Source organism: Clytia hemisphaerica, unplaced genomic scaffold (genome assembly GCF_902728285.1).
Source record: "Clytia hemisphaerica strain Z4C2 unplaced genomic scaffold, Clytia hemisphaerica genome assembly, whole genome shotgun sequence".
Classification (NCBI taxonomy): Eukaryota; Metazoa; Cnidaria; class Hydrozoa; order Leptothecata; family Clytiidae; genus Clytia; species Clytia hemisphaerica.
Genome location: NW_027104101.1, coordinates 2,471,562 through 2,497,122, shown reverse-complemented (window position 1 = coordinate 2,497,122; position 25,561 = coordinate 2,471,562). Strand labels below are relative to the sequence as shown.

The 25,561-nt window shown below is 36.9% G+C and overlaps 2 protein-coding genes and 1 non-coding gene across 3 annotated transcripts in view; all 3 read right to left on the bottom strand.

The window, feature by feature from the left end:
• Positions 1–1,023: 1,023 nt before the first annotated feature.
• Positions 1,024–6,856, bottom strand: LOC136812978 (uncharacterized). Its single transcript, XM_067069484.1, has 8 exons — positions 6,769–6,856; positions 5,996–6,073; positions 5,607–5,633; positions 4,888–5,010; positions 4,210–4,357; positions 2,569–2,666; positions 1,815–1,918; positions 1,024–1,090 (listed from the first exon to the last, which is right to left on the bottom strand). The coding sequence occupies exons 1-8, from the start codon at positions 6,854–6,856 to the stop codon at positions 1,052–1,054; spliced, it is 705 nt and encodes a 234-aa protein (XP_066925585.1). The 3' UTR covers positions 1,024–1,051.
• Positions 6,857–9,748: 2,892 nt separating this feature from the next.
• LOC136813076 (DNA repair protein complementing XP-C cells homolog) overlaps positions 9,749–25,561 on the bottom strand; it is a 64,124-nt gene continuing 48,311 nt past the window's right edge. Inside the window, exons 17-21 of the mRNA XM_067069603.1 lie at positions 23,337–23,430; positions 16,941–17,034; positions 15,353–15,445; positions 13,186–13,411; positions 9,749–9,967 (exon numbers count right to left, since the gene is read on the bottom strand). Of these exons, the coding sequence (XP_066925704.1) occupies positions 9,825–9,967; positions 13,186–13,411; positions 15,353–15,445; positions 16,941–17,034; positions 23,337–23,430 (650 nt within the window). The 3' untranslated portion in view covers positions 9,749–9,824. The remainder of the gene's footprint in view (positions 9,968–13,185; positions 13,412–15,352; positions 15,446–16,940; positions 17,035–23,336; positions 23,431–25,561) is intronic.
• On the bottom strand, positions 12,883–13,017 carry LOC136813180 (U11 spliceosomal RNA). Its single transcript, XR_010847444.1, has one exon. It is a non-coding gene; the product is annotated as a U11 spliceosomal RNA (small nuclear RNA).

Genomic DNA, 25,561 nt, shown 5'->3' with positions numbered 1-25,561 from the left:
TTTAGGAACAAAGAGTTGAACTTGAACTTTCACACATTTAAAAAGGCCTAAACACAATGATGACAAAATATAGACGAAACAACATTCAATAAAACGTCTCTCTCTGTATTTGAGCCCATTGTTATTATACATAAGTTACATACTTAGCAAATCCAATCTTAGCAGAGAAACTCAAAAAGGAAATTTGAGGCTGAGGCAGTTTTCAATATTGATACAAAAATGCAAACGCTTACTAACATAATTACCTTATCGGCCAAAAGTTAGTCGGCCCTAAGTAACTAAATTTTGGCTTGGTGAATTAGGGCAAACTAAAAATTTAGGCCAAAATAAAAGTTTACTATTAAGCTTTCCTTAACCCACTTTTCATATCGGTATTACTTTAACAAAGAATTTACGAATATATAATTTTTAGTCGGTCTTGGTTATTAGTCGGCCCTTAGTGACTAAATTTTGAAGAGGTGACTAAAATTAGGACCGACTAATAATCAAGGCCGACTAAAATTAAGGCCAACTAAGTTTTGGCCGATAAGGTATGTCAGACGACGTTGAAGTGTCGTAGCAACAAGTCTTTGAGAACGAGTCTTGAGTCTCATGTTAAACCTCAGAGTCTCGTGCATTTCGAGAAAAGTGTATTTATGCATTTTAAGAATACACCTAAATTTCGAGCAGATCCTGATTAGACTAAACAAGCTCTGTAAAGAGTCAACTCTGGTCATCCAGATTTCATTCCGGGGGGCGTACTACCCTTGTCGACCTACGCTGAGGTTCGAAAAATGGACCCTACATGGGACTCGTTTTTTAAAAATTTTGCAAAAAGTGACCCTGAATAGGATTGAAATTCCAAAATGTTCTCAAATTTTCTACTTTTCTCTCAAATTTTCCAAAAAGGCACCCTACGAGGGACTTGTTTTTCTATTTTGGTGTTTTTGCGACCCTACTCGTGGAGGTTATAAAAGGTACCCTGCCAGCAGCGCATCCCGTTACCCATTTTGCCATAAATAACTTTTCAAAATGTCAATAGAATCAAATACCGTTTTCAAACTGCCTGGCATCATACTTTGTAGCTTTGCATAATTTGGATCATTTTCTCCTGGAGAAAAATAAAAAAGAAATTAATTAATTGATATCTCAAGTTACTAAGAAATGACCTGAGCCTGAAAGAATTTACTAGTATTTCAAAATGAAAAATCACTTATTCGAAGAATGTCTCAAATGTCTCCTTACTCCCCCGCTAAGTCTTCTAGTCTCTTCAGTTAGCAAAACTTTTGTAAACTAGTCTTGCAATTTTTAATAATCTTTCTTCTTAAATCCCTTAGAGGAATTTCTCAAATATCTCCTTGACTTGACCTGATAAAGATTTCTAATCCCCTCAAACAGACTACACGTTTTTCTTATAAGAACAACCTATATAAGAACATGAGGGTTCGATGGCCAAAATTTTAAGAACAAGTTAAGAATATTTTAAGGCTTTGTGGACTCAAAAACACCTGTTTTATGAGGAAAATGGGTAAAAATGGTCACAAAATGGTGAAAATAAGAACATTTTTAGGCATTTTTAAAAAGTGAATATCGCAAAAAATATTGCTGCTATTTTTTTCGAAAACCCGCTTCTGATTGGTCAAGTGCTGAAATTCTATTGTAATGTCACGTGACTTAGGTAGGATTTCCTACCTAACCTCGGCCCACTTTTCTACCCCTTCGGGTTTTATAAATCTATGTTCATGCCGCCTATATGAACGACAATCAGCAGCCTCTTTTCCTTAAATTTTTGTTCCCTGTAGGTGCAGAAATTCATGCAAATTGAGTTTAATTACCTCTTCGTAAATTGTCGAAATTAATTCGGACATACTCATCTCGGTCACTTCTTGCGTGTTCGTGACTGAATCCCATGCATGCATCATTTCGTGAAGAATCACCCCTATTGGTGGAAAAAAGTGACTGCACTCAGTTGATTGGTTGAAAAAATTATTACACTCAGCTGATTGGTTGCAAAAAACGAATACAGTCATCTGGTTGGTTGAAAATAGGGAATACACTCAGCGGATTGGTTTAAAAAGGTAATACACTCAGCTGATTGGTTGGAGAAAGGGATTACACTCAGCTAAGTGGTTGAAAAAAGGGAATACACTCAGCTGATCGGTTGGAAAAATGTGACTGTGTAATTTTTCAGGAACTTTTATTATTCGAAGCTTTCTATTATTTGAACTAATTCTCAGTCCCCCGTCAAGAAGAAAAACTCCCAAAATTCTTTCTATAATTCGAATCTTCCGATCGGGTTTAATGAATTAAACGGGAGTCAACTGTATTCTCTTGAAGGTTTTATTTTTACATAAGTGTTCCCGTTTCATATCAGACACATATTTCATATCAGGACAGTGTCTCCCTATTGTTATATTTTGCTGATATACAAAAAAGCAAAAAAGCAAAAAAAAATTTTCTTTTCCACTTTCTGACCGATCTTGCTCCACAACCGTGTCAATCCAATGTTCAAAAGCATGCGAATTAAAATTGCTGAGTAAGCAAAATATTTCACTCTTATTTAAAAACAAAACCTTTAAGAAGCCATACCTTCGTGTTTTCCGCATTGTGAATTCAAATAAACGGGTTGAAATGTTTTCCCTGCTGGGTCTTGGGCATGATACTCAATACCGCGATAGCTTCCACAGCTGAAATACAAAATTGTAATCTTTTCAATTGATTTTCACCACAAAATATTTGATTGTCTGGACATGTAGAAAAATAGTCGAACGTGCGCAACGCACTGGGCTCAACTTCAGTGGCTTCAAATTATTCATAGGCCCAATTGTAGACCCCCAGATATTCACCCAAGGAGCAAGTGTGCAAAATTCCAGCCAAACCGAACAATTTTTGAAATCTTCAGGGTGCCCTAAGGTTTTAGCCTCGTTTTGGCGAAAAACTCGTCCCCAGGCCCCAAGAATCAAAATTTCCAAAAATTTAATAAAACACCCTCAGATATTCACCCAAGAAACAAGTGTGCAAAATTTTAGCCAAATCGAACAATTTTTGAAGTCTCCAGGCTGCCCCAAAGTTTTAGCCTCGTTTTGGCGAAAAACTCGTCCCCAGGCCCCAAAAATCAAAATTTTCAAAAAATGAAAAAAAACACCCCCAGATATTCACCCAAGGAACAAGTGTGCAAAATTTCAGCCAGATCTAACAATTTTTGAAGTCTCCAGGCTGCCCCAAAATTTTAGCCTCGTTTTGGCGAAAAACTTGTCCCCAGGCCCCAAAAATCAAAATTTTTGAAAAATGAAAAAACACCCCCAGATATTCACCCAAGGAACAAGTGTGCAAAATTTCAGCCAAATCGAACAATTTTTGAAGTCTCCAGGCTGCCCCAAAGTTTTAGCCTCGTTTTGGCGAAAACTCGTCCCCAGGCTCCAAAAATCAAAATTTTTGAAAAATGAAAAAATCACCCCCAGATATTCACCCAAGGAACAAGTGTGCCAAATTTCAGCCAAATCGAACAATTTTTGAAGTCTCCAGGCTGCCCCAAAGTTTTGGGACATACACACAGACAGACACACACACAGACACACATTCTAACTCAACTGAAGTTGAGAACTTGTTCACCACAAAATATTTGATTGTCTGGACATGTAGAAAAACTTGTTGAATAGAGCTTGGACTAGGCTGCTTGTATCCACTAACGGATTCGTGCTCCTTATACTACCTGGGGGTTTATAGAGGTCTGCGATTCAGACTAAGCTTGGACGTAAAACTACTTGGTACTTGATTATAGTCCAATCCGGTTGCTAAAGCTCGAGCCCTCAAATTTGCCAAAGTTTTCACTCGTAAAGAAAAAGCTTTTTAGATAATCTAAGCATGGAAAACGATAAACCTTGACCCAATAAGCATGAATATGGTGTAATATTAGAGGTGTTCAAAGCCATTTTTTTTTTCAGAAAGTGAGCTAGAATGCTAAGCAACCCCAGCCCTGACCAAAACATTGGAGTTGCTTATAGAAAATATGTAATTTATTCGAACTACCTTGATCAGTTCGCGAACGGTAGGATCAAAAGTCCACCCACTCAAAGCAGATACCTTATCGGCCCTTTTTAGACCGGCCCTAATTGGCGTAAGCCCAAAATTAGGCTGTGGCGTAAAAGGGGCCGGCGTTAAATTAGGGCCGGCGTAATAAAGGCAGATAAGGTAGCTTATTTTCATAATAAAAGTTATGTTATGTGATACCCTCCATATTCCGGAGAATCGAGAACAAATTTAATGTAATGTTTATCGTCGCTTCTCATCGGGCGCCATTTTCCTCCATTACAATTAATTGCATTGTTCATTCGAATGACTTGACGTTTTATACGCTCATGGAAAGCTTCATCATTGACTAAAGATGAAGAAATTAAAAGAAAAGGGACTACACGACAAATTTTAACATTTGAGAATTATTAATACAGTAGTGGAGTCTTTTTAACTCGAACCTAAAAAAACTCAAATATCTTCCTAACTCGATAACAAAGTGTTTTCGTCCCTTCAGTTAACCATTGCCTTATAAACGAGAGTTGGGACTTAACCCGTTGGGCTCATTGTACCTGAGGGCAAGCTAAACCTACTCTATGTAGACTAGCAAACTCGTATATGTTAATCGAGCATCTCAGAGGGCGGCAACATAAAGGCGGCAGGCGGCAGGCGTTTGCTAAAATAGGACCTGCGTAGGAGAACGTTGGTGAGAGGCTGCTGCTAATTTACTTTCACTTCAGCCCTTGCCGCCGACAAAATTTCTTCCTACGCTTACCTAACTCCTAAGTTCACTTTTCCCACGTGATACCGTTCTAGCCCGGCTGGCGTTCCAGTCTAAGACTTATGAAAAATTAAAAATACATACACATAGAACCGCAGAGTACAGCTGATACTTACTAGCGATGATATAAGGGACCTCAACTCTTCCGTCAGAAGTTTTCCATAACCGGATTGTCGCTCCTACACCTCGTTTGAACGACGACGTCTTTGATGAGTAAATAATGTCATCTCCCTCGTCACCTTGGTAACAGAAAAATTAAAATTAAAATAACCATGATAGAGGGCGACCCAAAGACTTCCTTCTTCGTACATCTGTCTACCCAAGGTAGGAGGAAGGAGGGGCACCTCTTTCCTGGAATGAATCTACTTTTCCTGCTTGCTACCAGAAGAAGAAATTTACGGAAAGTGTTAAAGTTCACGCAGTAATTTTTCTGTTAAAATTTAAGTTGCCTGTAATAAACAGACCCGATATTTACAAAACTTTCAACGCTCATCACCGTAAAGGTTACTTACTAGTGCTACGCTACGTTGAACGTCAGATATACTCTGGTATATTTAGTAAACTTTAAGAGGTGATGGTGAGAACAATTTTCAAAACAGAGACAATGTAATATCAACTCAACTTATTGCTATTGTATTAGCTTTTCGTAAAGTAAGATACGTAGATTATGTTTCGTTGGAATTCTTTTTCTGTCCTCGAACAGAATTACCGATAACCGAAAAACAAACAAAATTCAACGAAATTGTACTGAAAAAGCAACACCCCTGTCCTGAAAAGCCTACGAATATCTTATGGCTACTCGAATGTTTTTTTATGAAAAATAATATTCTCTTACCAACGGTGTAATGGTCCGCTTCACCATCTAATAAGAAGTGTCTAAATTCAACTCGGTGAATAAAGTTAAGTGTGTTATGAAATTTTTAAGACTCAAATACTAGACTACGTCACGAACATATCACTTGCCTCGTTTTGAAATTATTGCCAAGGTGATTATCCCCGGCGGATTTTATTAAAGCTACTTTCTATTCATATAAAAATCATTTAATGTCTCAAGAGATATAATCACCATGGTAATTGTTTCAAAACGAGGTAAGTGATGTTCGTGACGTAATTTATGAAAACTCTATTGTTCAGGTCATTGTCACATTTTAAAAGGGCCTTAAAAATTGTTTCTCTAAGTTTTCTAGAGGTCTCAAAGTGTTTTTGAAGTGTGTATTGACTTACCCTTCAGTTCTTCATTTTTCAAATCAGCAACCAAGTCTTTCAACGTCGATACATCTTTCGTCAATTGAGAAAGCAAACCTGGATTGGATGATAATAGATCTTATCGGAGTTTTTGATTTTTCTAAAAAAGCTATGCATTGTGGGGTTGCTTCGGGGTATTACAATAGAAATCTCTTATGAATTTCTCGAGGGAATACTATTATAATACCCCCGAAACAATCCCACAATGCATCAATGTTTTAGAAAAATCAAAAACTCCGATAAGATCTATTCAAGGTGACAACTGAATAATATTAGAAGGCAGTCATATTTTTATCAGCCGCTCAGGCTCCAACTTTTTGTTAAGTTTGGTACTTAAGAGTCATTAGACCGGTTGGCGGACGGCAGTAGGAAATTTTATGATATAAAGTTTACATCAAGCCGTTTAGAATGATGTATTACAATAAAGGAAGAAATTTGGCGGATTTATCTGAAATCCGTCAAATTAATGTTTTTCGGTCATCCGCCAAATTTAATTTTTTTCTTTTTATGTAATTTACCCCCGATATCAATGTTTTCACCCTGATTTCGGATTTAAAAATCCGTCATCCGCAAAATTAGCTATTCCCCTGATCCGCCAAATCAAATTCCCTACGAAAAAACTTTTTCAGCCATCCGCCAATTTAAATTCCAGCCATAATTTCTTCCTTTAATGTACAATAAATTATATCTTTTTCCCATCAAGAGTGTAAGAAAGCAGAGTCTTTTTTGTAAAAATCTTTTAATCATAATACCTTTCTTTTGCAAAGTTTTTCCATCCAGGAATGATAATACAGCCAAAATGATCAGAATATGAACTAGTTTGCCTTGTTGGCTAGCCATATTGCCACTAAATTAAGTATGAAAAAATCGATTCCAAAATGGTTGATGAAAGGTTTATAAGAGTACAGCCTAACAAGAAAATTATGTAATCTTGATCACCAAGTTCTAAACTTATCTAAATTTGAACCTCATCATTACTAATCAGTTAGAATTATACCAGTTGACACACAACGTTGTTTTAACGTCTACATAACGTTATTTGGACGTTAGAGACGTTAGATGGACGTTGAAACAATGTTGTGTGCCAGCTGAGATACCTTATGACATGGAAATAGTGCGTGGGGTGTCCTTTCCGTGTTGGCTGCAATTAGAGTTATAGAGAATCATTTGTTTGGTGTTATTGTCAAGCATCGTTGATTTATTCCCTGCAAATCAATTACTACTTCTTTTTGCTTTTATTTCTTTAAGTCTTAGTCAGCTTATGAAGGTAATGAAATAAAAATTTAATTGGCATTATATGATCTCTATGGATGTGTGGTATCCAAGCTTTTCAAAGAGAAAGCAAATAAATGAAAGGTTAATTCTTATCTACAAATAATCTGATCCATAATTGCGTGCTAATCCCAAAAATTTAATAATTCGAAAAGAAACTCATTCCAAACGTCGCGTAGGTGGAAGATCAATAGCTATCAGCTATTCCTTCTAGCGATCTTTTGATTTAGGATTTCTTAAAGGTGTCGAGGAAAAAACCATGGTCGTCTGGTACAGACAAGAAGAAAAATTACATACTAAAGGTAATACATCTCCTTATCACAGACCCAGTAGAATTCTTGGTTGGGGTAAAAATAACGGAACAAAACTCGATAGAGATTGATATTCCCATGTTTTAAATGGCATGAGATTTGAATTCCATTGTTTTCAAACCACAGATTTCTGTGGGGATGGAAAAATAACACAATATTTTGCAGTGAGGATTTGCTTATCTGATTATTTTCAGCGGGGACAAAAATTGGAGTATATTTTTCCACTGGGGACGGTATTTTGGCCAATCTTTCCAGTGGAAGGGGTCCCAGTGGGTCTGTGAGAAGAGGGTGTGCTAGTGGATAAAATGCTGAATTCTTCAGTCCCCGTTCTCAGAACCGTTTTTCAAATTAGGTAAAGTCTTCACCAAAATTTATTTTGCCATTTTTCCTTTTTAATAAAAATTGTTTGGCTATTTATAAATAACCTATCTAGATAAAAATATTTACATCTTAAGTATATATAAAAATTCTACCCAACCTTAAGGGCTAACTACTGGGCCATCTAATATAAATGAATAAATATGAAAAGCTATACGTAAGAACATAACATAACATAACATGCATGTGGCCTACTGAAATCTGGTTGCGGCCTACTGAAATCTGGTTATACCCTTGGAAGACAGAATCTAGAAGGTGTACTCTTCTCATTAGGCTGCCCTAAACACCTTTTTAATGGACTAGGGGAGGGGAAAAGAGGGTAAAACAAGGTTATATTAAATTAATACGTGGGTGAATAGGTCAGAAGGAGGGTATGGGTTGGGGGGGGGGGGCTTCCGAGGGTACAAAATACCACACTACCGGTAATTTTCTCGTCCTCTACCGAAATACCAGTAAATTTTTCTGTAAAAACCGATACCGGCAGGCATCTTAAATACCGGAATACCAATAATTTTCCTGCCCAATATACCCGGAATACCGGAAGAAAAGAGGCCCAATACCGGAATACCGATAAATACCGGATTCTCGGAAGCCCCTCCCTTATGGGGGATTGGGAGGAAGGCCTGGGGGGAAACAAATTCTGAGGAGGCATTCAAGGATGTAGGAAGGGTGTCTGAGGACAATATAAACCCTGATTAAAATTATTTCAAGTCATCTCATGTCCTTTCCCTGAAACAGTGTGTTTGAAGCTTTTACAAAGCTCTTTCAACAATTACAACATATCTCAAATATGAAGCATAAGTGTGAGAGTGTAAAATAAGTTCATAAATTCATAACTCTTCGAATTGAAACCTTTGGACTTACATTTGTAATAAAGCTCTTACAACGCAAGAATAAGAAAATAAGAGAATGGCAATAATTTTATATCGTTTTGGCAGGATATTTGAGAAATCTTCGATTTCAATTCTATGGACTTGCATGTTCAAGCAACCATGGACAGCTTTAAGACCTTTGGACGTCCTAGAAACGTACATTAGACCATGGAGGTAATTGAAATATAGATGGAGATACCACTCCTACTATTCTATTGCATTGTATCGTTGATAGCAAGCTGTTGCTTTGTTGCTTTGGGAAAAAGCCATTATTTTTTGCTTTCGCTCATGGGAATACTTGAGTCGAAGAGAATTTGAATAAAATCACGCTACATTTTTAATTTGTTCATTGTGTGATGACAGTTTTGTTTATAAAACATAAGAAAACCTTGCAAGAATAAGCACAGAACATCGAATTTAAAATGTTCGCTGCTCAGGGAATCCTCGGCAATTTTTGGCAATTTTTACATATTTACTAATGCCAATCTTTCAACTATATTCTATCAAAATTTTGAGGCAGCTGCTATTTTAGATCTAAAGATATTTATAGCAAAGAACCTTCCACAAACAACAAAGAATTCGCAAAATTTGAAGAAGTTTACCTCTCGAAAGTTTCCCGATAAAATAAAAACTTCTTTGAAAACTATAAAGAAATTATTACTCGAAAAAAAATCGCATTTTACCTAAAAATACGAGGTTTCGTTGGACAGAATAACTTTACTTTAGTTCTTATAATCTATATCTTGACTGATTTTTGCTATCAAGGATTGGTAATCAAGGGAGGCCGATTTGAAACAAAATTCTAAAGAGTTTTTATGACTTCTCTGGCTATTACAGAAAAGTTGTTACTCCATCTATTTTTTATTACCTCTATGATTAGACGTCCAAAAGACGTTTGTGTCCATTATGGTCCATTGGAAATGTTTAAGAAGATTCACTATCAAGTTCTTAAATAACAAAACATTTGGCATTAATTCACATTTCTTCGACAGCATCTTTAGGCATTTTCAACCCACAAGAACAAACCTTCATCACCATGTTTGTCACTGAATCTTTGGTGTTTGAAGATTCAGGAAAAATGTGAACATGTCCTTCTTCTTGTAATGAAGTTTTTCCATCTGCGTAAAAATAAGAAAGAAAAATATAAGGTGTTCTTGGAGAGCAATCTCGTACCCAGACCCAACTTGCACCACTTTTTTGATTTTACTGATGGGTGTGGTGCAATGGTAATCAGCTTTGGTGATTATTCATAATCATTAAAATCGATCAGCATCAGTCCCTTTTTGTGTCAGAATGATTTCACTTTAAAAGGCTTACAGTATATGGCCCCCAAAACGGAGACGGCCCCCAAAACGGAAGTTTTGCCTTAATGAGCCATGTTTGTACTTTAAGGTGGTCATCGACCCATATAATATCATGTCTTTTTTCTGGTCAAATTTTCATTTTTGGGTTAAAACTCAAATATAACCTATTCACAACAACTTCCCAAAGTTTCAGGTCATAAAAAGAAGAGGAAGGTTAAAAATTTTAGTTATAAAGATACTTACCTAGACAGAAATTGGTCTCCGCCCGTTTGTACCCGTATTTCCACCCAGCGATAAAACAGCTATAATTCTGCTTCTAGCGCTTCAAGCTGCTTGAATTTTTTTACGGGACGTCTTAAAGTCGCAAAGATTCTTTATGCTAAGTTCAAAAGTCGCTTACGCGTACCGCGATCGAGTTATAAACATTGTAAATATTCACCGCCCTTGAAATCATTTGAGAGGTGGGTTGACTGAGAGTAACCTCTGTGCTTCATGTGTTTCTATGTGTTTATTTGCTGTTTTGAGTGGCATTTTAAAGCTCATTTATAATTAAAAGAGGTCTTTAATACTCCAAGGAACCATGCTTCTCAATATTATATGAGATTTATTCTGAATTGAGTTTACAATAACCTCCAAAGATAAGCACAAGGTACGTAGATAATTTTCTTTGTTTTTTGTATTTTCATTACCATTATTCTTATGAGATTCTTTTAAACAACCATTCATAGTGAGTAAGCATGTATAACAGTGCCATAGCAACTGGGGGGCAAGGGGGGGGCTATGCCCCCCAATAATTTTTTCAAAAATGGTTATTTTGCAAAATGCAAAGTTTTTCTTTTTTAATTTGTCATAATTGTAACAGTTTAGTGCATTTTCAAGCAATCTAGAGCTCAAAATTTCAAAATTTCTCCCCTCGGGCCAAACCATGGTTGGCCCTCGCGGTGTCACTAAACTTCAGCCCCCCCCCAATATGGAAATGCTTCCTACGACACTGTATAAGATATGTTTGCATATGTATTTGAAGTTGGATAAAGATGATTTGCTATGATTTTGGATCATTTCGGTTCATTTCGGAAACTGCTTAAAAGTGAAAGTGAAAGTACAAAATTATATGCGGACGTAGCTTACACAAAACACTGGGAATTTCAAGGCAGCATTTGGACAAATACAGTTGACTTTTTGGTCTTTTTCTCTTGGATAGATTCAAATCATTATTGAAGTGAACAAAGCACAAATTTTTGCTCCTTGTACCCTTTTAAACTGTTTTGCAGCAATTTTTGCGCCACTGCAGGCTATTTTGAGGATGCACCTCAGATTGCTTAAATCGACCAAAATGTCCTAGTTGAGTCAGTTTAACCAATTATTCTATTGAAATGATTTAAAGTATCTGTGAATTAACTAAAATCAGCAAAAGAAACTACGTATAAAGCTATTTACAGTGATTTCTAACTTTACCGTATGTTTTCTCAAAATGTTGAAGTTGGTGAATATTGGCGGTTGCGACATTTTTTCTCAAGATAGCTTTGGAAAAAAAATTTTCCCTTAGCATCCGTTGCTATGGTAACTAAGGAAAACATGATTTTCCAGTTACCATAGCAACCGTTGTTATGCAGAAAATTTTTTTTCATTCATTTCATAGAGTTTCATCCAACGAACAATCCTGCCAAGTTTCAACTTCTAACTCTAAAGCTATCTTGAGAAAAAATGTTGCAAAGTTTCCATTTTTTCAGGTTGCCGGGGCTGTAGCCCCTAGCAACAGGGCGCAATTGTTATATAGTATCAATTTATACCAAAAAATGTTTCAATAACTTTACAGAATAGTGTTTTTAATAAAAGAGCCTTTTAGGGTCGATGACCACCTTAAAACCTGGGAAAGCTTGAGATTCAATCCTAACATATTTCTCTGGAGTACGAAAAAAGAAAAATACCAAAATGTCATTTTTAACATGGCTAATTTTCTTCTTCCTTTTTTTTCAAAAATTAGTTTCAAAATTTTCTTTTTTTGGACTAAAACCGTCAAAAGTCAAACAAGATTGGAAGTTAACCCCTAAAAACTGGGCAACTCTGGAAAGTATAAACATATACCACATTTACCAACATACCAACTCAGTAATTAAAGGTTTTTCAGAAAATTCGAAATATTTCACGGTAAATTTAACATTAGAGACTGCTAGTATTTTGCACGGGATTTTGCACTAGGCCTGGCCTGAAACACTTATTGTTTTGGTATGAATTTTTTTGCGACGTTTATGGGACCACTAACCTCCGTTTTGACAACCATTTGTATGAAGATAAAGAGAAAAGTAAATTTTGACTTTTTTAAGTCGTAAAGCGTTGCCTCCATACCTATTGATAGTAATTTGATGTCGGTGCTATGCTTTTTGATTAAGATATTTCAAAAAAACTAAACCTCCATTTTGGGGGCCATTAGAAAAAAGTGACTCGACTTTGACTGAAAAATAATCTAACAAAAACCTTTATTCTTAGAAAATTATCTTTTGGGAAAGAAACTAGACATGCTGAAGCTTAATTCACAAGAAAAATTTTTAACGTTCCCTATTTTCTGAATTCACTAGAAAGATATCAATTTGGATAGACGTTTTTGGGGTCACATACTGTAACATTTATTAAGAATTTATAAGCCGATTCTTGTATTAATGCCTAATTCTAATTTAGCCAGCAATTCGTTTACTTTCTCACGAAAAATCATATTTTCACTTTTTATAAAGTGGAGCGTCTACCTACGAGGTCTACAGCTCACGTGTCCAAACATTATGTACTCGAAATCTCTTGATAGCGATTCCGCGCGGTACCCATTCTTGTGAGTGGGCGGCCGCGTGCCAATGACGGCAAATACCCTTTTCAACTCAACCAACAATTTTCTCAGGACCTACTTCAACTTGCATAATATTTACTTGTGGTTTGAGAGAAATGTCATTTGGGAATTTCCCATTGACAATCAAAATTCAGATTACCCTTTAAGGTCTGTTGTGTGATTAGATAAACAGTTTATAGGGAAATTCCCAACTTACCCATCATATTTAAAGGCCAACTGACGGAAATGTCGGTTTCGTCGCATTTCTTCGTCAGTTTTACTTTCCTTTTGTTTGTTTTATTAGCGTCTTTTTCTTGCGGTTTCTTATTCTTTGATGGTTTCGCTTTCGTTTGTGTTTTCGCTTTCTCAGGATTCGTAGATTTTTTGGAATTGTTTGCTTCTTCTTGATTCGATTCTTTTTCGTTCTTTTTTTCTGGATCGTTCTATCAAAATCAATGAAGCATCGAAGCAATAAATCTAAAAGTTTGACTCCGACTCTAATCCCAACCCTAAAAAAGGCGGATCCTCGACCCTCGTAAAAAGGCCGACCCTCGACCCAAAAGCAATAAAATGCCGACCCTGGGTGGAAAACCAGTTTTTTTGGCAGTGTTTTAAAATGAGATCTAGGAAACAAATATCAAAATTTGAACAGACAAGCACGGCAGGGGGGGGGGGGTGGGATACACACGTTTTCTATAAGAATGTGCCAACCTCGTCCTCGCCCCCTGGGTCGTATTAGCGAGTTTATATATTCGAGATAAATCGAGGGGGTCGGGAAAAAAACAAAATACCGTCAACTGTTTAGGTGAGCAAAGGCGATATAGAGCCGTACATCAACTACCGACTTTGTTTTGCGTCGATTTCACTTACCGTCGCCTTCGATATCCTCTGATACATAAACTCGGTAGTATCAGCTTTTTGAAGCTTTACTGACAGCGGAAGGTAATACTCTCTGGGGCGTCGTCAATGTAAAACGCAAGGAAATCATGGGATATTCGGGGACGAGGTCGATTATATATTATGGACAATCCATAATATGATGTTCCCAGGGGGTTTGTGAAGAGTGATCTCCTCCTCTCTCTCCCTCCCTCCCTCCCTCCCTCCCGAGCCCCGCCCCGCTCGACGACAGACATTTTTATCACCAAATTGTTCTGATGATCAATTTATGGAATATGTAATCATCCAAGAAATTCTTATAAAAGTTGCCAAAGCGTTTTTTACCCAGGGTTGGGTCGGCTTTTTATTGTATTTGGGTCAAGGGTCGGTTAGGGTCGAGGTAGAGAAAGTATAGATTGCCGAAGAATTCTTGTTCCATATAAAAATTTCAAATCGTTTACAACGCATGCACACGTACGAACGGCGAGTACTTCTCGCCTTTTATACTACTGACATAAATTTCCAGCCCGAAAATAGTTTGAAGCCGGAAAAGAACAATCGATCGTTCCAGGCTTTGTCAAAACATTTCGTGGGACACAGGGAGTTATTTTTAAAGTTTCTTAGGGTACCTGATTGGCTAGCCTGGATCACAGACCTCTATAGATACATTTCCTGTAAGAAACTTTTTCTGCTAGAAGATGAGCAGAAGTCTACTTAAGGTCCGGTCTCCACTTTCGCGCGAAAATGAGTGAAAACTTATTTTCAATCGTTTTTGCCTGTAGAAAAGATTATGGCATTAAAAAAGTTTCAAGCTAAAAAATGTTAAAACATTGAAAGAAGTTCAACTTTTATAAACCGTTATGTCAGGTTTACCCAATGGAATTGCTTCATTTTTCAACCGACCTTACAAAAACGTTAAAAAGATTTCACTCATTTCGCGCGAAAGTGGAGACCGGCTTATATTGGTAAATTCTTTTCTGGAATAGCCCATTATTACTCGCAGTATTAGACAGCCGACTTTCTGGTTTTCTGCTTTGCCTATTATTATTATTATTGTTTGAGTAGGCAAAAAGTGGGCACAAAGTTGACAGTTAAAACCTTTGCTTGAATAAGATTGAGAGAAGATATTGGATCGAGGTCAAATGAGAGCAATGCATTGACTTTAAGACAGCCAACTTTATGCCAACTTTTATTCTAATACACTCTTCTCGAGATGCATAAATTTATTGTTGTCCTCGTTTTCAAACAGATTTCATTGCTATAAAATTACATATTCACAATGATAGTTGTGTTGTTTACACCTCATGAGACATTTTGAATTTCAAGTACTTTTGTTTTATAGTTAATGTTTGCCTTTTGGGAATTTAAATTGGTTTAAATGTATAATCTCATAGCAATGAAATCTGTTTGAAAACGAGGACAACAAAAAAATTATGCATCTCGAGAAGAGTGTATTAGAATAGGCAGGGCGAAAAGTGGACCGTCTGAACTAGAACTAAGTTACTCACCTGAAAGTTATTATACTTGGCCATTAGTTTGTGGTGAATGAGAATTCCACGAATCAATTTCTTCCAATTTTCGTAAATCGATTTCTCACGTTTCTATGGAGAAAAGAATTCATTAAGGTTTTTAAAATGTGTCATCTATGTTATGCCAGCTATTAGCGAGTTTATGTATCGGAGGATATCGAGGTCGACGGTAAGTGAGATCGATAAAATACAAAGTCGATAGTTGATGTACGGCTCTATATCGCCTTTGCTCACCTAAACAGACGACGGTATTTTGGTGTTTTTACCGTCGTCGAGCTAAGTGGACGGTGATTTCGTCGCCATGTCAACTTTGCTTTATACCGCCCCCTCGATTTATCTCGAATACATAAACTCGCTATTACAGGCCCGGCGAAAACGGGGAGGCTTAGGACACTTCAGCCTCTCTATTTTTTTTGCAAACATATGATTTTTCTACGTGTGTTTCTCTGCACAATTAAGAGCGCTCAATACTTAAGTAGAGCTTGTTATAATAAAGATTAAGAAACGGTGTATTTCTTCTCAATGCTTTAAGTTTCTTGCTTACGCATTCTGATGAAAATTTTTTTTTGATTTTTCTATTTAGAGTTTTCTGGTTTAGTAATTAACTAAGGCTAGGATATTTCATGCAGTATTCCTATAAATTTGATTAAATTTTAGCCAATCTAGTGGGAGTTTTCTAGCCCGTCCGTGCCAACAACTAATTTTCAGCCTATCCACTTTCAAATTCGTTCCGCCGGGCCTGTATTACAGTTTGCTGTTTTTACGTTTCCCCTAGTGTTTCCAATGAGGATACCGGGTTTTAAACCAAAATCAGAAAAAACACAGTCGTCCCCGGGGGAGGGGGACCCTTGCCGACCGACGGGGTTGTGCCGCCAAAGTTCGAAAAATGGACCCCGCGTGGGACTGAAATTCCAAAATGTTTCTCAAAATTTTCCATATCTTTTCTAAATCCCTTCAAAAAGTACCCTACGAGGGACTGATTTTTCTATTTTGTTGTTTTTGCGACCCTACCTGGGACACATGGAGTTGAAAAAAGGTACCCCTTTTTGCCCAAGTGACCCGCGGCACTGTCGTCTTTTAATATACGTCGTCTCCATGGAACCTATGACCCAGGCGTGACACAACGTTCCTTTAGCGTCCATCTAATATTCATAACATCCATATATTACGCTAGATAAGCGTTGATACAATGTTTTGTGTCAGCTTTAGATGGAAACTTGACTGGAGTCGTTTATAATGCGTAAGCGTGTAATACAGTAGTATAGGTGTTATATGATAATACGATTATTGTTGCGGGACTTGTTCCCTCCATTACTTTTTGCTCTTTTTCTACTACATCTGAATTAGTTGTCTAGCTTGCTAAACTAGATCGAAATAGATCTTTAGCTCGAAATAACCAAACGTGTAGCACCCCGGAATGATTGTGGATACACTTTTTATTGATTGGGAAAAGTTGAAGCTTTGACTCTTCAATCATCGTCAAAAGATATAGACAATTTTTTGGGTACATCCTTTTCTTTATTGGAACCATTAAATTTTGGTGATCATCTAAGGAAAGAATCCTGACCTCTTTTTCTTTACGTTGAGTTTCTTCTTCGTCTCGTTGCCAAGCATCCATCAAAACATCTTCATGCTCCTTAGCAACCACTATACCTTCGAAGCTAAGAAAGAAAAATTATAATTATTTATGGTTTTTAGCAACCAAGAGCAGAAAAAACGTTTAGCTGATAAGAAATCAAACCAAATTTGAAGAAGCGAAGGTAAAAAAGCATATAACATTTAGGTCAAAGGAACTTCTAGTCTACACTATAGACATTTCCAGGCCTTCCTCTTGGTCTCGGTCCATAGTTATCACCCGGGGGGGGGGGCTCTATCAGATATAATACGAGTGTTAGGTAAATTTGGGACCCTGTCAGAACGTTTCCATTTTTACTCTGATGACAAAAAGTAAACAGAAATTGAAAAACTTCCCAATTTCTACCCTGAAAATTGTCCAAAATAACCAAAAGTCGACCCTTTCAGATGCACACCTTGAAAATTAGTAAATTTGGAGCCCTGTCAGATATCTTCAGAGCCGAAAGACCAGCGGCACGTCCCCGTACCAAATTTGGCTTAAGTGCCTCCCCCGGGGTTATCACAACGGGGGTAAAGGCCGATATTTCAGGGCTCATTGCCAATCACTATAAAATTCGAATCTACGAAAATAACTCATTTCTTTAATTAGTCAACGTGTTGAAATTCGGCAGTGGAGAAAGATTTAAAATTTGAAATTTTGCCATGAGAAAAAAATAGAATGAGTATACAGGAATGTATGAAATTAAAAAAGGGGTTCCGACCCTCCTACGCACCATGGAAGGAATTTACCAGCAAGTCTGAAGATAGTCTGTACACAGACCCGGTATTTACGGCTAATTTCAAAATTCATTGCCGTACTACGCTACGATAATCGTGAGATACACTCTGGTACAGAGTTATCTGAAGGTGGTGTTTTAGCAGGCAACTCTTCCTCCCTTTTTAAAATCTTAGCCTCATCATAACGTCGCGAAATTCACGACATTTACTTTCGCGAAGTTAACGGAAAAAATATTTTTTGCGGGCATAAACTTTCGTGAATTAAGACGTAAAATTGAGAATTTTCACATTAAAAAATGGCTTAGAGGGACAAATACTTCTTGGATTGGCTCTGGGGATATAGCGAATGTGATTATCTGAGAAGCTTTGTCAACCCATTCGGATAGCAAATGTAAGTGACATTGCTATACTTCAGCCAATCATTTCTATAGACACCCCTTCTCACAGACCCGGTGGGATTTTATCAGCCAATGGGCGTAAAAATAACGGACAGGAAGTCTATGGGGATTGACATTTGCATGTGTTTTTATGGCTGGTTGTTTGAATTCCATTGTTTTGTAGCCAGAAAATTCAGTGGGGACGGAAAAAATAGCACAATATTTTGCAGTGGGGATTAGCTTAATTGATTATTTTCAGCGGGGACAAAAATTAGAGTATAATTTTCCACTGAGGACGATATTTTGGCCAATTCTGTCAGTGGGAAGGGCTCCCATGCTTCCCAGTTGGGAAAGCTCTAAAGATCATTTAGTATGTGTGTCACCTGTGGAGCTATCATGATCTGCTCCCGGGGGGGGGGGCAGTCAGGCAAATTGACCGACGGGTATGTGCGGCGGTTAAGGGTATGTTTTTTATCATGATCTGCTCACAAATCACCTCAAAATGTATACAGTCCTCTTGCGTATATAAAATCAAGATTAGGAAGGAGTACACGTCACAAAGGGGAAATAAATTTTTTTAAAGGGAAACGACTTTAATGAGTGCGTATGTTTTTTACAATTTTTTCCTTTGATAGAAAACCATCGGATTGAAAATATTTACGTTCAATGCTTTCCCACTGTTTTAGTGTGGAGTCAAAATTTCAATTTCTTTCTTTAAAAGCATTAATCATAAGAACCAAAGATGTTCAGTCCAGAATCTGTAGGTGTGAAACATCTTCTATATTTTAATCTCATGGTTGATCGAAATTCGATTGACGTTTTTGCTTACGTTAATTTGTAATTTCCCGCGAACTTGTAATTTCCCTACTAGCTTATGTAATTTCCCGCAAAAGTGAAATTTTCATCGTTTGGAAATTCATCACCTTTTTCGACTTTCTTACTAACTTCGAAAGCTTAAGTAAATGGTATACTATCCAATTAAAACTCGATTCGCGATTCTATTACTTTTTTGAGACCTCTTTTTAAATTTTCAGATTGAATTCCAGTGTTAAATTGACGTCTTTCAGAATTGTTAGAATGACAATCCAAACCATGAGATTAACCATGAATCCCATGCTTGTTTTCGTGAAATTCTGGATAAATTACCCTCGGTTAAATTTCAAAATATTTCAAAATTGACCTCGGGGAATTTATCCCGAATTTCCCTTAAAACCGTGAGATCACTAGTACATATTCCTCGATGTGAAAAAATATAATAAATTCAAAATAGCTTAAATCAGTAAACTCTAAAACCTCAAGATTTGATCAACTTTTGCTCTAAAGTTTGGACCGAATCCATGTGGTTTCTTTATTCTACAAATTCTTATAAATAATACATATTTTTGAGAAGTGTCTAGAAAAGAGTATAAAACTTGATGCAAACTCTTACAGGAAAAATTATTCTTCAGTTGAAATTTTTAGATCTCGGTCTCGCTAAGGTTCACCATGTCGGAAAGCATCACATAACATCAAAATGACTGACTTGAGTAAACTACAAGCCAAATGAAGACAATTTTTCTGGTTATTTATTCAACTGAAGCTGAAAGTTAAATATCCGTTTCAAAAATGGTGGAAAATTGCACTGCAGTATTTCTCGATGTGTATACGACATTAAAAAACTTCTCGCAAGTTGATATTCAACAAGCTGCATTAATACTGTGTCAGTATTTCAGCGACATTAAAAATGGTAACCTCAGTAAGCTTGGTTTAAAAGAATTACAACCTACATGTTGTAATGAAGTTTCAAACCCTGTCGGTAAAACTCTTTGCATGGACGTCATATATCCAACGAAATACCAGCTAAACGATATTTGCCCTGGTATACCTAGACCTTTAAAAGAATACGAGCTACCTACTTATATTATGTTAAGCTTCTTACTACCTCTGGGCTTATCAGGGAATTCACTCATCTTGTACGCAATACTTAAACTGAAATGTTTACGACGGCAAAATGGATACTTTTTAACAAGTCTGGCACTTGCTGATAATTGCGCCATTGTGAGGTATTGTTTCTGGTTCATCTGCACCGAAGTCAAAATCACGATACCAGGAAAACTTAATACATACTTTCACCCGTCCTTTGAAATGTTTTTTTCAACTGTGGTATTATTGCAAATAACTGCTATAACTATTGAGCGATTCATAGCGGTCACCAGACAACTACAATATCCAAGGTACATGTCACCCGAGAGATGCAAAACCATTGTTTACTTTATTTGGTTTATCAGCGTGCTGGTTTTCTTTTTCTCCATATCGCGTTGTTTTGTCCATAACAAAACGTATACTGATGTTGTCTTTATAGTTGCAGCAGTTCTGTTACTGGCGTTTCCTTTATGTACCATCTCGACGTGTTACGCCATCATACTGGCACGGGCCTATCAAGGTCTTTCCGTTAAGCGAGAGAGAATACGAAGTCTTGGGGAGATGCAACACTCATACTGTGACAACAGCGAATCGTCGCAAGGATCGGTAAACGGCATTAACGAATCGACAGCAAAAAATATCCGTTACGATTACGAACAGTCAGCAAAAACGATCCGTGACACAAACGAAACGTCGGAAAGACTGATCCGTGACACTAACGAAACGTCGGAAAGACTGATCCGTGACACTAACGAAACGTCGGAAAGACTGATCCGTGACAGTAACGAAACGTCAGGAAAATTGATCCGTGACAGTAACGAAACGTCGGGAAAATTGAGCCGTGACACAAACGAAACGTCGGGAAAATTGATCCGTGACAGTAACGAAACGTCAGGAATAGCGATCAGTAACACTACTGAACCATCGGGAAAATATATATGTGACACTGAAAAACCGTCGGAAAGAATGATTCGTGGGAAAAACGGTCATAGCAAAGAATCCAGCTTACGTTCCTCTTTAAATATCGCAAAACACCGGAGCGATAAAATGAGATATCGCGAGATTCGGTTGGCTATCAATGTAGCCATGCTGGTATTACCGTTCCTTGGATGTTGGGGATTTTTTCTCTTCATCAATTTGTATGAAGTATTGACAAATCAAATTTTTCTCGGTGTCATCAATTGGCTGATGTCAATTATACCTTTGATCGTGTCCTGTGTAAACCCAGCCTTATATATACTGGCAACCAGATCATTACATAAAGCAATCCAATCGATTTTAAGATTCAAATCGAAAGCTCGAAAAAGAAGAGGAATGGTGCCACTTGGTATTAGGCTCACAGACATCAATAACAAACTGGATAGAGGAACCTTGTGCAGGCTTAGTACAACAAACTCATCTTTTACTTCTTGAAACTATACATTGAAAAGGCTCACAGACATCAATAATAAACTGGATAGAGGAAAATTGCACAGGCTTAGTACAACAAACTCATCTTTTTCTTCTTGAAACTATACATTGAAAAGGCTCACAGACATCAATAATAAACTGGATAGAGGAACATTGCACAGGCTTAGTACAACGAACTCATCTTTTACTTCGTGAAACTATACATTGAAAAGGCTCACAGACATCAATAATAAACTGGATAAAGGAACTTTGTGCAGGCTTAGTACAACGAACTCATCTTTTACTTCTTGAAACTATACATTGAAAAGGCTCACAGACATCAATAATAAACTGGATAGAGGAACATTGCACAGGCTTAGTACAACGAACTCATCTTTTACTTCGTGAAACTATACATTGAAAAGGCTCACAGACATCAATAATAAACTGGATAGAGGAAAATTGCACAGGCTTAGTACAACAAACTCATCTTTTACTTCTTGAAACTATACATTGAAAAGGCTCACAGACATCAATAATAAACTGGATAGAGGAACATTGCGCAGGCTTAGTACAACGAACTCATCTTTTACTTCTTGAAACTATACATTGAAAAGGCTCACAGACATCGATAATAAACTGGATAGAGGAACATTGCACAGGCTTAGTACAACGAACTCATCTTTTACTTCGTGAAACTATACATTGAAAAGGCTCACAGACATCAATCATAAACTGGATAGAGGAACCTTGTGCAGGCTTAGTACAACAAACTCATCTTTTACTTCTTGAAACTATACATTGAAAAGGCTCACAGACATCAATCATAAACTGGATAGAGGAACATTGCACAGGCTTAGTACAACAAACTCATCTTTTACTTCTTGAAACTATACATTGAAAAGGCTCACAGACATCAATCATAAACTGGATAGAGGAACATTGCACAGGCTTAGTACAACAAACTCATCTTTTACTTCTTGAAACTATACATTGAAAAGGCTCACAGACATCAATAATAAACTGGATAGAGGAACATTGCACAGGCTTAGTACAACGAACTCATCTTTTACTTCTTGAAACTATACATTGAAAAGGCTCACAGACATCAATAATAAACTGGATAGAGGAACATTGCACAGGCTTAGTACAACAAACTCATCTTTTACTTCTTGAAACTATGCATTGAAAAAGTAACTAAACAAACCTAAGAACAAGTCTCAGATATCAGAAATATTCAAGAAAGTGCCGATTTTAACAGATTTTAACATATCTTCATTTTCTAAGTGAAAAAATAAGCGTATAACGAACACCGTAAGAGCACTTGGCTGAAAATTAAAAAAACAGTCCAGCCTGAGCCAAAATTTACTGTTTTTTATAAAAAAACAACGTGTAACACGCAAGAAAGTTGTTTGAACGTTCATAAACAAGAGGATTATAATTGGACAATGGACAATGCTTTGGCTATAATAATACATGTCAGTTTGTGGAAATTGTGGTGGAAATTTGTTAAATATTCTGCGATACGTTTTACGAGACTAATTTCACAAAAGACAATAAGGCGATTTTTCCCAAGAAAAAATAAGTCAGACTGGGGATGAAGCCGTCTAATCTACTGCAACCCCCGGGGGGAGTCAAGGTACCTACCATACGTGCGGCCCTTAAGGGTCCAAGCTTCCCAAAGTGCACTGCAAGGGTCGAAATCAGGCAAGATGAGAAAAATTGCTTTCTAAGGGTGTAAAATTTCGAAAATCTGACCATATTTTGCCTGAAAATGGTCAGAAAATTTCAAGAAAATGCACCATAAGGTTTTTTCTCTACGGCAATGTATTTTGAAATTAGTCGTAGATACTGGGTCTGTGTACAGACAATTACCATTAGGACACACATGACCAATGTTGTTTTTTAGCGTCTTTTTAAAAACAATATCATTATAAACTTACACAGGGTGTGCCCATCCTCCATGGAAATCCCAGCCCATCATTGCTTGGGCGTGGTCAATTTTCAATTTCCGTGCAATCTTCATCATATTGCTCACTGAGAAGTAAAAGAAAGAAAAATAATATATAAGTGTTTCGTTGTTTCCCGTACATTTAGCCTTTGACAATGAGTAGTTTACGCCTTAGACGGCTAGAAGACGAGGTCTACCTCAGCCTACAAAGGTTTAGCCTCTAAATCAAGCGAAAAGGCAGTCAGTCACACATATAATCAATTCTGATAACGGGCGATTCCCCAATTAACCATTTGTAAAAAATCAGACACAAGATGAAAGGGAAATTCCATTAGAGTAATAAGGGAAAGATTTGGACTCATTTTAAATACAATGTCTGAATATAGAATATAGTTAACCCTTAAAGTGCCACGGTCCTTTTTTTTCTAAGCTTTTTTAAGAAAATCGCTAAACTTTAAAGGCTTATATCTTCGGATCTAGAAGGATTTAGAAGCTCGTTCATAGTTCGTTGGATAACTTAGGATTTCAGCGCAGCCCGATTCAGAAAGGACGGGGCGGGCGGTGGCTAGGGGGTAGTTTAGGGGAATCAAAGCAGTAAACAGAAAGGTGCTCAGTGGTAAAACTTCAAATTAATTCGCTAGAGGACAGAATCAAGTAAAGCAGGGCCAATTTTGGAGGTTCTTGGATCACTCGTTGACCAAATATGGTCAAAAACGGTCAAAATCTCAAAAAAGTGGATTTTTGTCAAATTTTTGCATTTTTGGATTAAAATCTTGCTGGAAAGACTCACTTTTGATTCTTTTTTTGCTTGACCATGAAGCCCAATCCAATTCCTACGAGTTAGACCAAAAATGACGATTTCTAGCTCAAACTGGGCATTACAGGAGGGCTTTCCTCTATAGCCCATGTCAGATAAACCCGACAATGGCACTTAATTAAAGGGTCAATAAATGACAAAAATAATTTCCCTGCATCGTCTAATGACAGCAACATTAAAATCCATTACAGTCATGATAAAATCACAAGATGTTGGCAATCTATTTATCATTGTAATCCTATGTAGGAGAAACGAGTTTAATGTCCTTTTGGATGCTTTTAAACCATTGTCAGTCAGATTATGTCTGATATAAAGTATAAAACAACACTGTGTAAAAGGAATTTACAAACACAATAAAAGTGGGTAATTAAAATGCTAAAACATTTTAAAAATGATAGTGATAGTTGCTTAAGTAAACCCGTTGTATTGATAAATCAACCTTACTCGTCAGTTTTAAAATTAGAGAAAGTTCAGATTGAAGTTATTTTGTTGTGCTGGATTCAGAGTGTTTAAGTGTCTGATTAACTTCAAAATACACACTTTTTATAAAAAATTAAATTTGAATCTTAAGTCGTGCTTTGGTTTGCAATTCAACTATCAAGGGTCAAAAGGTAAGATTATTTTTTTCATTTATAATCATTTCAAGCGTTCAGTATAGTCCAATTCCATTTTTGAGGCGAATATTTTTTTAAATGTAGACAGCTAACGCTCTCTATTTCGACATTTCATTGTTCGATAAAATCCATTATTAATTTACCCCTGCTGTTGAGGATATTGATTTTTCGAAGTGTCGAACCCCCTGGATATCCTGCTTTATTAGTAAAGACCATTGTAAATATTTAACCCCCTGGATATCCACTTTTGAACAAAAATCGTGAACCCCCTGGATATACGATATCCTCAACAAGGCGGGGGGAGGGGGGACTATTCCTGGAAAAGTTCATTCCTGATCACTCCCTTATTCGATAAGCTCTAGTTTAGACGGCCCACTTTTTGCCCTGCCTATTCTAATTGTGAGTCTTCTTTCAAACCTTTCCAAACAAAGGTTTTAACAACCAACTTTTTGCCCTCTTTCTGCCTACTCTAACAATTAGAATAGGCAGGGCAGAAAGTCGGCCGTCTAGACTAGAGCTAAAATTCCAATTGCCCTTGAAAATCGAATTAGAAAACTGAACAGTTAACTCTCTCTAATTCGATCAGGAACCAAAAAAATTCGTCGAACTAGAGAAAGATTCGAATTACAGAGAGTAATTATACCACTCCCCAGCTGAAAGGATTAATCTTATTAGTTCGAATTACAAAAACATTCGAATAATAGAAGTTCGAATTACAGAAAGATTCGAATAATAGAAGTTCGAATTAGAGAGAGCTGACTGTAGTTCGATTTCCTGGTAATGAAA